The 16,668-nt window shown below is 38.8% G+C and overlaps 1 protein-coding gene across 6 annotated transcripts in view; it reads right to left on the reverse strand.

The window, feature by feature from the left end:
- Positions 1–16,668, reverse strand: part of C6H7orf78 (chromosome 6 C7orf78 homolog) — a 46,833-nt gene that overhangs the window by 5,378 nt on the left and 24,787 nt on the right. For 2 of the 6 annotated variants that reach the window (XR_008527057.1, XM_054559436.1), the window contains exons 2-5: positions 13,434–13,889; positions 10,973–11,057; positions 9,609–9,751; positions 7,557–7,636 (exon numbers count right to left, since the gene is read on the reverse strand). Coding sequence is in view for 4 of the 6 variants with exons in the window: in XM_054559436.1 (XP_054415411.1) it covers positions 7,557–7,636; positions 9,609–9,751; positions 10,973–11,057; positions 13,434–13,889 (764 nt within the window). In the remaining 2 variants the exon portion in view is untranslated. Of the gene's footprint in view, positions 1–228; positions 278–7,556; positions 7,637–9,608; positions 9,752–10,972; positions 11,058–13,433; positions 13,890–16,668 lie in introns of all 6 variants that reach the window. The other 4 variants (XR_008527058.1, XM_054559438.1, XM_054559435.2 and 1 more) reach the window with 3 other exon arrangements.

Here is a 16,668-nt window from a genome sequence, read left to right on the forward strand (position 1 = left end):
GAGTAATCCCACCAATGATAAGATGCCTCTTATCAGACCTGTAAGAGGTAGTGGGCTGAGGCAGAGACTTAGGGCAAGTTGCTGGACGTTGGTTCTCAGAGGTCTGTGCCAAATGAGGCCTCTGTCTAGGACAGAGAATAATGCGCAAAAATGTCCTCCACAAGCAGTCACTATTTGGACATCAGCTACACAGAGGATGTTATGGCTGATTACAGTAGTTTCTGTTACCTGAGCTTTTTGCCCCTGTTTCTTCCATTTCTCCTCTGGACACCAACACCTTGGAGATAAAAGGCAGACCAAGAAGCAATGGAGTGTGATTGAGACAGGTGCAGAAAGAGAGAAACAAGAGACAATGTTCTCTTCCCCAGATCCCGGAGCTACAGGGCAGGCTTTTGTTGAAAACAGCAAACAAATTTTGAATTGGATGTGAGATTAGAATGTTAATTTAGAATGAATAAGGCTTTCTTTCTTTCTTTTTGAAATTTAAAACAATTACAAAGAATCTCCCAATTAAAAAAACTATTAAAGTTTTACATGTATATATAATAGTGCATAGATATTAAATAAATATTTCTATGGAGTATCACAAAGTGGATGCATCTATGTAACCAACATCAAGGTCAGAAAATACTACATTTCCAGGACCCAGAAGGTTATTGTACTCCTTCCGTCAAACCAAAGGAAGCCAACTTCCTGATTTCTTACATGTGGACAAGAGTTTTCCTTTATATAAATGGAATAATAATGCAGTATATACAAATATGTATATATATACGTTGTACATATATAGAGCATCTGGCTTTTAAAAAACTCCTAGGTATGTTTGTGAGACTCATCCCTGTTGCTTGCATATAGCAACATTTTGTTCATTTTCTTTGCTGTATAATCTATTGTGTAAATATACCATAAATGGATACTTTATGTATCCATTCTATTATTTATTGGCATTGGGCTTATCTCTAATGTAAAGGTTATCACAGGTAATTCTGCTATAAGCATTCCTATATATATATCTTTTAGTGCATACAAATATATATATCAGCTAATTATACAGCATTTAGAATGGAATTTTGTGTCATAGGTTATATGTATGTATACATTCAACTTTAGAATATATTGCAAAATATTTTTCCAAAGTACTTGTCCCAATTCTTCCCCCTCAAGTAGTGTATAGGAGTTCTAATTGCTCTATACCCTTGCCTATTGATATGGTTTGGCTGTATCCCCACCCAAATCTCATCTTGAATTGCAACTCTCACAATTCCCATGTGCCATGGGAGAATCCCAGGGGGAGGTGATTGAATTATGGGGGCAGGTTTTTCCTGCGCTGTTCTTGTTATAGTGAATGAGTCTCATGAGATCTGATGGCTTTAAAAACAGGAGTTTCCCTGCACAAGCTCTCTTCTCTTGTCTGCTGCCATGTGATGTGCCTTTCACCTTCCACCATGATTGTGAGGCCTCTCCAGCCATGTGGAACTGTAAGTCCAGTAAACCTGTTTCTTTTGTAAATTGCTCAGTCTTGGGTATGTCTTTATCAGCAGTGTGAAAACGAACTAATACAGTAAACTGGTACTGGTAGACTGGGATGCTGCTGAACAGATACCCAAAAATGTGAAAGTGACTTTGGAACTGGGTAACAGACAGGGATTGGAACAGTTTGAAGGGCTCAGAAGAAGACAGGAAAATGTGCAAAAGTTTGGAAATTCCTGGAGACTTGTTGAATGGCTTTGACCAAAATGCTGATAGTGATATGAACAATAAAGTCCAGGCTGAGGTAGTCTCAGAAGGAGATGAGGAACTTGTTGAAAACTGGAGTAAAAGTGACTCTTGTCATGTTTTAGCCAAGAGACTGGCAGCATTTTGCCCCCAGCCTAGAGACCTGTGGAACTTTGAACTTGAGAGAGATAATTTAGGGTATCTGGCAGAAGAAATTTCTAAGCAGCCAAGCATTTAAGACTTGACTTGGGTGCTGTTAAGGGCATTCCGTTTTATAAGGGAAGCAGAGCATAAAAGTTCAGAAAATTTGCAGCCTGACAATGTGATAGAAAAGAAAAAAACCATTTTCTGAGGAGAAATTCAACCTGGCTGCAGAAATTTGCATAAGTAATGATAAGCTGAATGTTAAGCCCCAAGACAATGAGGGAAATGTCTCCAGGGCATGTCTGAGAACTTTGTGGCAGCCCCTCCCATCACAGGACCAGAGACCTAGGAAGAAAAAATGGTTTAATTGGCCAGGATCAGGGTCCCCGTGCTGTGTGCAGCCTAGGGACTTGGTGCCTTATGTCCCGTCTGCTCCATCCATGGCTGGAAGGGGCCAACATAGAGCTCGGGACATGGCTTCAGAGGGTGCAAGTCTCAAGACTTGGCAGCTTCCACATGGTGTTGAGCCTGTGAGTGCACAGAAGTCAAGAATTGAGGTTTGGGAACCTCCGACTGGATTTCAGAAGATGTAGGGAAACATCTGGATGCCCAAGCGGAAGTTTGCTGTAGGGATGGGGTCCTCATAGAGAACCTCTGCTAGGGCAGTGCAGACAGGTAATATGCTGTGGGAGCCCCCATGCAGAGTCCTCACTGGGGCACCAACTATTGGAGATGTGAAAAGAGGGCTACTGTCCTACAGACCCCAGAATGGTAGATCCACTGACAGCTTGCACTGTGTGCCTGGAAAAGCCACAGACACTTAACACCAGACCATGAAGGCAGCTGGGTGGGAGGCTGTATCCTGCAAAGCCACAGGGGTGGAGCTGCCCGAGTCCATGGGAACTCACCTCTTGTGTCAGCATGACCTGGATGTGAGACATGGAGTCAAAGGAGATCATTTTGAAGCTTTAAGGTTTGACTGCTGTGCTGCATTTCAGACTTGCATGGGTCTGTAGCCCCTTTGTTTTGGCCAATTTCTCTCATTTGGAATTGCTGTATTTACCCAATGCCTGTACCCCCATTGTATCTAGGAAGTAACTAACTTGCTTTTGATTTTATAGCCTTATAGGCAGAAGGGACTTGCTTTGTTTCAGATGAGATGTTGGACCGTGGACTTTTGAGTTAATGCTGAAATGAGTTAAAATTTTGGGGAACTGTTGGGAAGGCATGATTGGTTTTGAAATGTGAGGACATGAGATTTGGGAGGGGCCAGAGGTGGAATGATATGGTTTGGCTATGTCCCCACCGAAATCTCATCCTGAATTCCCATGTGTTGTGGTAAGGACCCAGTGGGAGCTAATTGAATCATGGGGACAGTTCTTTCCCATGCTGTTCTTGTGATAGTGAATGGGTCTCATGAGATCTGATGGTTTTTAAAAACAAGCTTTCCCTGCACAAGCTCTCTTTTTGCCTGCTGCCATCCACATAGGATGTGACTTGCTCCTCCTTGCCTTCCACCATGATTGTGAGGTCTCCCCAACCATGTGGAACTGTAAGTCCAATAAACCTGTTTCTTTTGTAAATTGCCCAGTTTGGGTATGTCTTAATCAGCAGCATGAAAATGGATGAATAAGCCTATGCTTCCTGTTATTTATCTTTTTATTTTGGCTATTTTGGTGGGTGTGCAATAGTAGTCCATTGTGCGTCTTACTGCATATTTCCCTGATTACTTGTGAAGATGAACACATTTTCATGTTTTGTCATTTAGAGATCTTCTTGTATGAAATCTGTTTCCTTCCTTCCTTCCTTCCTTCTTCCCTCCCTCCCTTTCTTTGAGACAGGGTCTTGCTCTGTCCCCCAGGCTGGAATGCAGTGGAGAGAACACTGCAGCCTCAACCTTCTGGGGTCAAGTAAATCTCCTGCCTCAACCTCTAGTGTAGCTGAGACCACAGGTGTGTACCACCACATCTGGCTAATTTTTTAAATGTTTTGTAGAGACAAGATTTCCTAATGTTGTCCATGCTGGTCTCAGACTCCTGGGCTCAAGAGTTCCTCCCACTTTGGCCTACCAGTGTTAGAATTACAGGAGTGAACCACCATGCCCAGCCTCCTGTTATTTTCCATTGGATTGCATGCCTATTTCTTATTTATTTGCATGAGTTCTTTATATATTATTAATATAAACCATTTTCTTGCTTATATGAGTAGCAAATATTTTCTCTAAGCTCTCTGTCTGCCTTTTCACTCTCCTAATGATGTATTTTAACAGAAGTTTGTAGTTTTAATGTTTCAAGTAGAACATTCAATAATTTTTTCTTTATAGATAGTGCTTTTGTGGTTCTTTTAAAGATATCATTTAATTCTCCAAATGTATTGCAGGAATGTCATTGTTTTCCTTTCATATTTAGCTCTGTAATCCACATGAATTTATTTCTTTATGCACGATGTGAAATAGAAGTCATATATATTTCTTATCCTGAATTTTTCATGGCTGAACATAATCTTAAATTACAGAAAAATTTTAAATTTACTTACATAGCTTTTTCATGGCTGAATGTGAATTTAAATTACAGAAATGACAGGCTAGTACAAATGAAGTGTTGAAAATCTATAGGCTCTGCCAAAGTTGTTCTCAAGCTGAGGGGAGGGAGATCCAACACAGCATATTTAAAATTCATGATTTGAGAAAAATAAAGCCATTTTATTTGAACCTTCATAGGGATCTGTGTGCTAAATATATCAAATATTTTTAAAAAATGAAAAAATAAGAGGAACTACAACTTCAGATGACAACATTTCTATTTTGAGAAGCCTGTGAAATACTGAGGTAGATTTGCTTTTGAAGTATGCTTCCCAGTGACACCTATGAAAGTTGAAGTTCTGACTGAGGCTAGAGGCCATGAATTCATAGTGTTACAGGCAGCAGTAATGATCTATGATTTTCTGTAACCACTATAAGAAACTTTTGGTGGCTGGGGGCTAGGTATGGTGACTCACACCTGTAATCCCAGCACTTTGGGAGGCCAAGACAGGTGGATCACGAGGTCAGGAGATCGAGACCATCCTGGCTAACACAGTGAAACCTTGTCTGTACTAAAAACACAAAAAATTAGCTGGGTGTGGTGGCGGGCACCTGTAGTCCCAGCTACTCTGGAGGCTGAGGCAGGAGAATGGCATGAACCTGGGAGGTGGAGCTTGCAGTGAACTGAGATCGTGCCACTGCACTCCAGCCTGAGCAACAGAGTGAGACTCCATCTCAAAGAAAAAAAAAAAAAAAAAAACCTTTGGTGGCTGGGCGCTGTGGCTCACACCTGTAATCCCAGCACTTTTGGAGGCTGAGGCAGGTTGATCACCTGAGGTCAGGAGTTCGAGACCAGCCTGGCCAACATGGCAAACCCCCATCTCTACTAAAAATACAAAAATTAGGTGGGTGTGGTGATGGGAACCTGTAATCCCAGCTACTCAGGAGGCTGAGGCAGGAGAATCATTTGAATCTGGGAGGTGGAAGTTGCTGTGAGCCGAGATCACACCACTGCACTCCAGCCTGGGTGACAGAGCAAGTTTGCATCTCAAAAACAAACAAACAACACAACAACAACAAAAAAAGAAACTTTTGGTGATGGACTACCATGTCATTTTGTTTTATGTTGAGCCACCAATTACCAAGCTCAAGCACATCAGTTATAGAGGAGAAGCTCCCACTATGCTACAGGAATCAAGAATTTTATATATGTACAGCAGGATGTTTGCAATTTAAGATAACCATTTTGTAAACTTGGTAAGGATAAGTCTACATCCTAAATCATTAGTAGGATGACTCTATACCCACCACTTAAAACAAATTCTTGCCCATCTGGAGACAGCTTTCTGGTCACATATCTACTTTTTTAATATTCATCTGTCCTGTGGTCCTCCTAAAGATAGCTGTCTGCTGACTGTTCACTCTGTGTACTCCCTCATAGAAATCCAAAGATTAATCTTACTGAGTAGCCTCTCTCTTCTTTCAGAAAGCTCTTGACTTCGTTAGTCCCTAGACATTATACATATTTTATATTGTACGCAAAAAAAGCATAGTTTTGAATTGTTATTCATAAAATACTTAGCAATTACTAAGTGTCATGTGCTATGTTCCAAGTGTTTCACAAATACAAACTTCGACTATTCATAGTGATACAGGAGTTAAGAAAAAATTAATTAGGCAGATAGGGTATGGGAGGCCTCAGTAAGTTTTTTCTTTTTTTTTTTGAGACTGAGTCTCACTCTGTCACCCGGGTTGCAGTGCAGTGGCACAATCTCAGCTCACTGCAACCTCTGCCTCCCAGGTTCAAGTGATTCTCCTGCCTTAGCCACCTGAGGAGCTGGGATTACCAGTGCCCACCACTACACCCAGTTAATTTTTTGTATTTTCAGTAGAGACAGGGTTTCACCATGTTGGTCAGGCTGGTCTCAAACTCCTGACCTAGTGATTCACCCACCTTGGCCTCTCAAAGTGTTGGGATTACAGGCGTGAGCCACCATGCCCGGCCAGGTTTTTCTTTTTAATGAAAAGCAGCCCCAAATCATTTCCTAACAAAGAGCAGCCTGTAAAATTGAGCTGCAGACACAGACAAGCAAGCTAGAAGCTTCCACTGGTGAATGCTGGCCTGTAGGAAATAACTACCTGCGACCAGCCATGTTCAAAATGGCGGCTTCATCTTCCCTTCCCTTTGCCATCCACGTGTACAGTAAGGAGCAGACAAGATGGCACTGGTCAGTGGAGAGTCCATTTGCATAATAAGATTAGGGTGGGGTGGCCAGCCTTCCTGTAGGCTATGTAAATGTCATATCTGATCGAATCAATCTGTGGGCTGTATGTACATCAGACACCACCTCCTCCAGCCTGCCTATAAAATCTGCTGCAGTAGGCCTACCTTCCCCTTTTTCTGACGTTTCTCTCTGGAAAGGAGCTGCTCTCCTTTCTCCTTCCTTCTATGAAACTTTCTGCTCCTTAACCCACCCACACATGTCTGTGTCCTGAATTCTTTCTCAACACGACAATGAACCACCGTTAATTCCCCAGACAATGCAGCCATTTCAATAGTAACTCTGCAAAGTTGGTACTATTATTACTGAATTCTACAGATGAGAAAACTAAGCCACAGGTAATGTTACTTTTCCATGGTCATGCAAGGCCATATCTCTATATTATCATTAACAATAATAGTCATAATTGAATCAAGAAGATATGAGGGACTGTGCCAGCAGTTTGTATATGTCATCTTATTTAATTCTCCAAAAACCTGAGAAAATAGGATCAGAAAATTTAAGCAAATCATCCAAGATCACAAATTATGGGTGGATTACTCTTAATTTGAATTCATTTCACGAAACTCAAAGCCCAAACTCTACTACATTAATCTGCCGTCCTCCTCAATTCTCAGAGATGACATTGACATGTGAATAAAGGGAGCTATGAGAGGTGATTATGCACCTAGGAAACAGGTTGCAATGAAATTCTCAAATAATAATTATTTGATAATGGGATTGGATTCTTTCAGATTCCACTTAAAACAGTTAAGCACCATGCAACTATTTCACTTATAGTTCCTATGAGAGTAGAGCACTTATATAATAAAATATGTTTTATTTAAACAGAAATTGAGTAGTAAAGAGTTAATATAAATATTTAACAACAAATCCTATTTTTTTTTGCCCACCTGCTCTTGCATATCTTTGTAAACTTTTCTTCCACACGATCCATAAATGCACTGTATGCATCACGCTGCCTTCTATGTCTCTGAAGGAAGATGGTACAAAGGAAGTTAGTAAAAGCAGACATGTATTAACTTTAATTGCTTACTTGTTAAAATTTGCTATTTAATAATCTTTGCTTTAACAGTGTATCTGTATTCCAGATTCACATCTTGTTCTGCTTAGACATAAAGGGCTTACGAAGCATCCTTATGTGACTAGGGCAGAATTTCAGCCAGGGTAAAAGTATGTGCTCTCCACATTTTTTTCTACGAGAGTCTTTTCAGGCCTTGTCATGTGAGTGTCATTCACTAAACTTCTCATGATTTCCAATGAGATAAGAGGAAATTTGGGAAAAATTTCTTACAATATTTAAGCCTTTGTAAAACAAAAATAAAATTCTAAGGCCCCCAATCAAATGAATGGACCCCCTTCATGAGTGAGGGGACACAAAGAAACCTGAAAAAAAAGTTCAGGCCCTGATGGGAAGAGAAGGTGAGAAGGTGGGACATGGCTCATTATACCCTCCTCCCTTTGGAATTCAGGCGCAACTCACCAGCATTAACATTAAAACAGAGATCTTAAGACTGACAAAACAAACAGCTCTTTGCAGCAATAAAATACCAATTTCAACCTGACTCTAGTGTCGCATCATATGACAGATAGCAGACCCTGGAGGAAATAAAAGTATTTTACCCCCAAATATACTTTTTTGGCATCTTTCAAAATGGCCCTGCAAAGCTGCCTCTCTTTTGCAGACAGTCTCATATCTTTTAAGGTCTGAGAAGAGACCTCCACATCTATTGTCTCTGAAGCCTGCTACTACATGACAAGAACTTTGGCTTCCACAACCCCCACTCTTTACCTTAACTCAAGCTGACTTAACAGACAAAGCTTAACTCTCAACCAGTTGCCAATTGGGGAATCTTTGAATCTGAGGTAGGAGGCGGGACTCAACTCCAGACCAGATGGAAGACTGGTTGAAATAGGGAAGAGGCATTGAAAGCATCTCTCCACGAGACAGCCCCACCAGTGTCATGACAGTATACCATTGCTGTGGCAACATCCGGAAGGTACCACTTCTTTTCTAGGAATTTCTGGATAACCCACCCCTTAATTTGCATGTAATTAAAAGTGGGTGTAAATATGACTGCAAAACTGCCCATGAGCTGTACGCGGAGCACACTGCCTATGGGTAGTCCTGCTTCACGAGGAGCAGTACCTCTGCTGCTGTACTCAATAAAAGATGCCACCTAACACCACAGGCCCGCCCTTGAATTCTTTCTTGGGTGAAGCCAAGAACGTTCCCGGTTATGCCCCAGTTTTAGGGCTTGCCCGCCATGCATCAAATCTACTTATGACCTGGAAGCCTCCAAGCTTCGTGATGTCATGCATTTCCAGGCCAAACCAATGCCTTACATGTATTGATTTATGTCTTTGCCTGTAACTTCTATCTCCCTAAAATGTATAAAACCAAGCTGTAAACTAACCACCTTGGGCCACATGTTCTCAGAACCTCCTGAGACTGTGTTACAGGTTGTGGTCACCAATTTGGCTCAGAATAAACCTCTTCAGATATTTTACAGAGTTCGGCTTCTTTCATCAACACCGTATTCCACTATAGCTATTACTTAAAATAACCATAAAAAGTATGTAGCATTATTAACCCACATTATAAATAATCAAAAAGGCTTAGTATCTTGTCTAAAGTTATTAGAAAATAAAAGAACCGGGATACTCTGATCTCAGAAGCCATGCTCTTAACTACTATTCTATATTTTCCCACTGGAATACACTTATTCTTTTATCAAGATCTAGAAATAAAAGAAAAGAAAATCCAAAATTCTAGATAATCCACTATTTGTATTTCAAAAAAAAAAAGCAGCGGCTATATGCTTTATTTTTAAAGACAGAAATATATTTTACATCACAACAAATAAAAAATTCCTGCACTAAAGCAATTGTCGACAACAGTGCTGGAGACATTTTCCAACAGCTATAGAGAAAGTCAAACTCACTGTATATGAAGCAGATCTAACAGGCCATGGGGCTTTCGTCAAAATTAATTTTGAATCCCAGGTGCATTCACGATGCTTGTGGGTGATAAATCTTTCTGTAGTATTCTTCTGTTTATCATCTTTCGGCAACTGGTACCCATGTACTAGAGATACGAAGACAAATGAAAGGCTTAGCAATGGCATGTGTCTTTGTTCATGGTGTCTCTCAGATATGGTATCATTTTTGGAGATCAGGACCCAGTAGTGGTAAGTCACTGGATAATTTATAGATGTAAATCTAAACAAAACTTTTCTTATTCTTTCTGCCAGTCCTGCTGGAGTTAATTTTGTCTTTCTTCAAACTCCAATTCCAAACCCACCTTTTATTTCTCTGGACCCGTCTTTCTAAAGTGTCTCTTATTGGATGGTATATTTTGCACTCTACCTTACGTTTTACTTAAAATATTTTTGAGGTCAGGGGCTGGGTCTTATAAGGTATCTTTGGCATTTTCTACCAAAGTGAGTTACACATAGCATATACTAGGAAAGTTGACATGTTCCATTTTAATTACACAGCTAGATGACACTTTTATAAGTATAACACATGCTAAAATGTGTATGACATTTGTAAATAAATTATCTTAGTTTTACAGGTATAAAATTATTTGCTCCTTATTTTGAAAAAGAAGAAATAAAATGTAACTGTGATCTCACTATCCAGAGACAAACACTGTTAACATCTTATTGTTTAATTTATATATAATTATAATATGTAAATATAGCATTCAGATATTTTCCATCCTAATCCAAATAAGAAATGCTAAATAATACAAATTAAGTCTGAATTAACACTTAACAAATGGCACCATAACAGTAATTATAGCATGCATGTGTGTATGTTATTTCCATGTGCTTTTTAATACATTACTAAGTGCTTTTAGCAGATTTAATGCTCACAGTAATTCCATGATGTAGATTCAGTTGTTATCATCTGCATTTCCAGATGAGGAAATCAATAGATAGATAGTTTAGGTGATTTGGGGCAGTGAAGCCAAGATACAAAGTTGCACAGCTTTGAATCTTTGAATAAAGAGGTTGCACAGCTTTGAATAAAGAAGAGTTTATTCTCTTAAGCATTACACTCTATTTATTCTCAATACATGACACATTGATTTACAAATATCATCTTTAATAATATGTTAACAGTTGTGGTAGAAAAGTAAATGTATTGTTGCAAATAATTAAAAGGGCATTAAAAATTTACCATATTATTAAAGGTGATAATAAAATCCACCTATTTAGTTTTAAGCCTATGAATTTACTACTACTAATATATAATGCAGAGAGGTTTTTTTTCCAATATTCATAACATCTTAACAGCTTACCTGTACTTAAGGGTTGTGATTTACATTTTAATCCAAAGGGGTCCTTTTCATAAGTTGTCTCAAAGTTTGGTAAACCAGGTTGGTACTAGATACGTAAAGGAAAGATTGCAATATTACTAATACATATTGTTTCTTATTGTAGTTGGAGTTTGATTTTTCCTAATATTAAATATTTCCTTCGCAAAATATAATTTTGATGATTTTGTTGTGGCATTCAAATGTAGCATTTAAAACTTGTTTATGAAAATTTGAAAAAATAATCTAAGATTTAAATAGTGTATACACAATTCATTTTTGTGGTGGAGAGGAGTACTTCAATTACCCTTTTGTGAAGTGATCAGAATTAGTATCTTAAACAGTGTGGAATTAAGGGAGTCTATTCAAAATTTGGCAACCTGATCTTAAACTTGATTGTAATTTATGACACATAGAATTACATATTGTTTTCTGGAGCTGAACTTATTTCAGACACATAGCAAAAACATTGAACAAAGCTAAATAATTTATCAAGCCTGGAATAGAGTTACTATTTTTTTTATAAGCTACTAACAAAGTAGATTTTTTAGTGGTTTAAGTGAACCAATTTGAACTGAAATAGAATTTGTATGCTCCAAGAACTGATCAAATAAAACATCACAAAGGTCTCTACTCAAAAGCTAAGTAAACATGGCATAAAACAGTGAGGGTACCAAGCAGAAATTAAACAGGGTTATATTCTTAATGAGTGACCTGCCACAAGCATATAGAACAATATTAAAAGTTCCAAAGAAGGAGATTCTCTAATACAAGATTTTTCGCTCTTTAATTGAATACAACATGAGACCAAGTTCGTTTCAAAAAGCCTTCATTGAGGTTTAATTTGTAACAATACTGACATCCGGTGGTTACACAATTTATAACACTCTGTCTCCAATTCAGTCATTAATAGAAGCAAGTTAATTCAGCTAAAATAAAAATATTCCTTATTCTGTGAATTTTATTTACTCAAGTTTTTAAGTCTGTTATTAGTAAAATATTTATTTATTTATTTTATTATTATTATTTTTTGAGATGGAGTCTCACTCCGTCGCCCAGGCTGGAGTGCAGTGGTGACATCTCGGCTCACTGTAACTTTCACCTCCCGAGTTCAAGCGATTCTCTTGCCTCAGCCTCCCGAGTAGCTGGAATTACAGGCACGTGTTACCACACCTGGCTAATTTTTGTATTTTTAGTAAAGATGGGGTTTCACCATGTTGGTTAGGCTGGTCTCGAACTCCTGGCCTCATGATCCTCCCACTGTGGGCTCCCAAAGTGCTGGGATTACAGGTATGAGCCACTGCTCCTGGCCTAGTAAGGTATTTAAATAAACCAGTAACATTTAATATTTAAATGACCTCCCTCATCTCCAAAAGGTAACATGTTATTTACTATGAATGGAAATATTTACATGACCTCCCTCATCTCTAAAAGGTAACATATACTATTTACTATGAATGAAAATATTTAGATGCCCTGAATAAGTAAAGAGAGTTATTGACTATGGCTCCCTGTATTTTCCAAATTTTATCCTAATAGCTCATAGAGTTAACATTCATCGAATGCCTCAACATTTCAGATTCGGTTGTGCTTTGCATAGATTGTTTCGTTCATTACTTAAAATAACCATAAAAAGTATGTAGCATTATTAACCCACATTATAAATAATCAAAAAGGCTTAGTATCTTGTCTAAAGTTATTAGAAAATAAAAGAACAGGGATACTCTGATCTTAGAAGCCATGCTCTTCACTACTATTCTACATTTTCCCACTGGAATACACTTATTCTTTTATCTTACTATTTCTAGATCCTGTTCTGTCAGTTCTACTGTTTAACTCTCTGCCTAGCAAGTCACGTTTATGTGCTAAATTATAGATCTAAGAATAGAATATATTCACATTTTAGTGGAATTATATTTTGCATAAATATTTGACCTTATTTGCATCTCCATATTTTTCATCACCCTTTTAAATTATAAATCTAATTATTGCCCATATATTATTTAAATTATTAATCATCCAAAAGATTCATTAAAGTAATAGAATATCCCTTTTTAATTATTTTCATTCATTCACCAATTTATTCCACAAATTTATTTTATTATTAGTAGGTTATAAACTCCTGGCAACTGATGTCTGTTCTCCAATCATATCTAAACCCAACCTGTTCTCTTGAAACCTAAGAAAGCCCATCTCAGAGTTGGCCACTTGACCTGGCAGATAAAACCTCATCAGAATCAATCAGGTTCTTACCTCTCTGTTCTATCATTTATTGCTAAATGTGAATTGTATTGTTCCGTGAGAAAAAAAGGCAGCATGATACACATTATATACACACACCTTTTTCCTCTATGTAATAGTTTTTCTCATTAAGAAATGAATAAAAAATAATACATAGTTCCCCTTGTCTATCTTAAATTGTTTTTATTCAAATGCTCTTTTGTACCTGTCGAAAGTCATGTGGTTTGGGATTGACAGAAACACCCCTTGGATATTGTCCACTCTTCACAAACATTAACTTTGCTTTTTGTAAATCCAGACGTGGAAATGTAGTTATAAATTTAGGAGCTGTGACCTCCTTAGGATGATTTCTTATGCTGGGCAAGTGAAGCATTGTTTCTGGAAAACTGATATTTTTCCTCCTTTTTTCTTCCTTCATTGGTTTTGATGATCTTTCTGGAATTCTCAAAGATGTATACAGTTTGTAGCTAAAATCAGGAGGCTTTATTTCCCACACATTAACTTTAGTTTTACATTGTGGAGGTTGCAGAACACTTTTTTTCCATTTGGAGTTGAGATACTGTTGTGAAGGATGTTGCAGCCTCTTTGCAATATCCCTATCTCTTGTGCCTCTCTGAGACTCATGGTACATTATGTGGAGGGCGTTTTCACATGGAGGAATCTGCAACACACATGGAAATAGGTGAAGCTTGTCACTATAGCAATGGTGTACTCAACATTTTCTCTCCAGGACAAGTTAATCTTTGAAAAATTTATGAAGCAGGAAAAAGCTCAGAAATGACAGGAAATGTGTATGGAGGAGCAGGAAAAAAGTATCATTGCTGCAAATATTTATTCAGCACCTTTGTCACAGCAGTCACTGCACTAAGGACTGGTAATTTTTTAAATGATTGACGTAAAATCCATGTCCTTAAGTAACTGAGATGCTACTTAAAAGACAAACATAAAAGCCAAAAATAAAACCTGTGTAATAGGATAGATATTTTAAGTATTATGAGAAGCAAGGAGATTGGTCAGCTAGCTTTATCAAGAAAATAGACATGATGTCAAAAGCTGTTATTTGGACCTATCTTGAGAGGTAAGTAGAAACATTCCAGGTGGTAAAGGAAGGCAATAACATTTGACCTAGAAATAGAAAGTATGTGAAATTTGTCATTACCTATTTCTAGGATATCTATGCCTGCCTAAACCATAATGAGTACATAGTAATTACTGCTATTGAAACTATAGATGAGAATCATGCATTTGCTTTTTTGCTGACCAGCTAACCAGTGATGTGGAAATCATTATTACACTTCTCAGATTTAATGACATTATCAATATGTTACTGGATGATTCAATGAATTCAGAATCTCCTTGGAAAGGCTAATTACCAATTAGAATATATTTGGTGAAGTAGAAATAATACAACAATGCTGGTTCCTGGGAAATAAAGACCTGAGGTGAGGATGAATTTCCTTGTCTTGTGCTAGAATTTTGTGTTGTTTCATAATAACATCAAAATAGAGGATCATCAAAATTCTAAATGTTAATTTTCAATATGCTAAAGTTGCAAGTGAAGGGAAACTACTATGAATGAAAGGAAACTACTCTTCAGATATGTTGAAAATATCCATTTTCAAAAATTTGTAATATTTTGCAGTGATGGATTGTTTTTCAAATACTCTTATAAATATTTTTATTTTATAATGGACTATGCCATATGGAGAGAAAAACAAGAAGCATGTAAAAGGAGCATAGCTTCTCTGTGAGGAGGCAGTGAAAAATGATATGATAGGAAAAACTAGAAAAATTTGAGTCATAGTATTAAAAGTCTTTTATGTCACACTAAGAAGTTTTAAATTCATCCAAGAGGCAAAAGGGAACAAATAGAATTTATTATTATTATTATTATTATTATTATTATCATCATACTTTAGGCTCTATGGTACATGTGCGCAACGTGCAGGTAAGTTACATATGTATACATGTGCCATGCTGGTGCGCTGCACCCACCAACTCGTCATCTAGCATTAGGTATATCTCCCAATGCTATCCCTCCCCCCCTTTTTTTTTATTATTATTATTATTAAAGAATATTTTAAACAGGAAAATGGTTAGCATGTTGTTTGTATTTCAGAAAGATCAGTGTGATAGCAGTATGGAAGGTGGCCTCAAAATAAAAAATGAAAGCTAAGCCAAAAAAAAAAAGCCCAAACCCAACATAGCAACAATTTAGGTGAGATGATAAAAAACCTAAACAAAGATGTAGCATGAAAATGAGAAAGGGGGGGAGGAGCCAAGATGGCCGAATAGGAACAGCTCCGGTCTACAGCTCCCAGCGCGAGCGACGCAGAAGACGGGTGATTTCTGCATTTCCATCTGAGGTACCGTGTTCATCTCACTAGGGAGTGCCAGACAGTGGGCGCAGGTCAGTGGGTGAGTGCACCATGCGCCAGCCGAAGCAGGGGCGAGGCATTGCCTCACTCGGGAAGCGCAAGGGGTCAGGGAGTTCCCCTTCCAGGGGTGACAGACGGCACCTGGAAAATCGGGCACTCCCACCCGAATACTGTGCTTTTCCGACGGGCTTAGGAACCGGTGCCCCAGGAGAGTATAGCCCGCACCTGGCTCAGAGGGTCCTATGCCCACGGAGTCTCGCTGATTGCTAGCACAGCAGTCTGAGATCAAACAGCAAGTCGGCAGCCAGGCTGGGGGAGGGGCGCCTGCCATTGCCCAGGCTCGCTTAGGTAAACAAAGCAGCCTGGAAGCTTGAACTGGGTGGAGCCCACCACAGCTCAAGGAGGCCTGCTTGCCTCTGTAGGCTCCACCTCTGGGGGCAGGGCACAGACAAACAAAAAGACAGCAGTAACCTCTGCAGACTTAAATGTCCCTGTCTGACAGCTGTGAGGAGAGCAGTGGTTCTCCCAGCACGCAACTGGAGATCTGAGAACCGGCTGACTGCCTCCTCAAGTGGGTTCCTGACCCCTGACCCCCGAGCAGCCTAACTGGGAGGCACCCCCCAGCAGGGGCAGACTGACACCTCACACGGCCGGCCAGGTACTCCAACAGACCTGCAGCTGAGGGTTCTATCTGTTAGAAGGAAAACTAACAGAAAGGACATCCACACCAAAAACCCATCTGTACATCACCATCATCAAAGACCAAAAGTAGATAAAACCACAAAGATGGGGAAAAAACAGAGCAGAAAAACTGGAAACTCTAAAAAGCAGAGTACCTCTCCTCCTCCAAAGGAACGCAGTTCCTCACCAGCAACGGAACAAAGCTGGATGGAGAATGACTTTGACGAGCTGAGAGAAGAAGGCTTCAGACGATCAAATTACTCCGAGCTACGGGAGGATATTCAAACCAAAGGCAAAGAAGTTGAAAACTTTGAAAAAAATTTAGAAGAATGTATAACTAGAATAACCAATACAGAGAAGTGCTTAAAGGAGCTGATGGAG

Source organism: Pongo abelii, chromosome 6 (genome assembly GCF_028885655.2).
Source record: "Pongo abelii isolate AG06213 chromosome 6, NHGRI_mPonAbe1-v2.0_pri, whole genome shotgun sequence".
NCBI lineage: Eukaryota > Metazoa > Chordata > Mammalia > Primates > Hominidae > Pongo > Pongo abelii.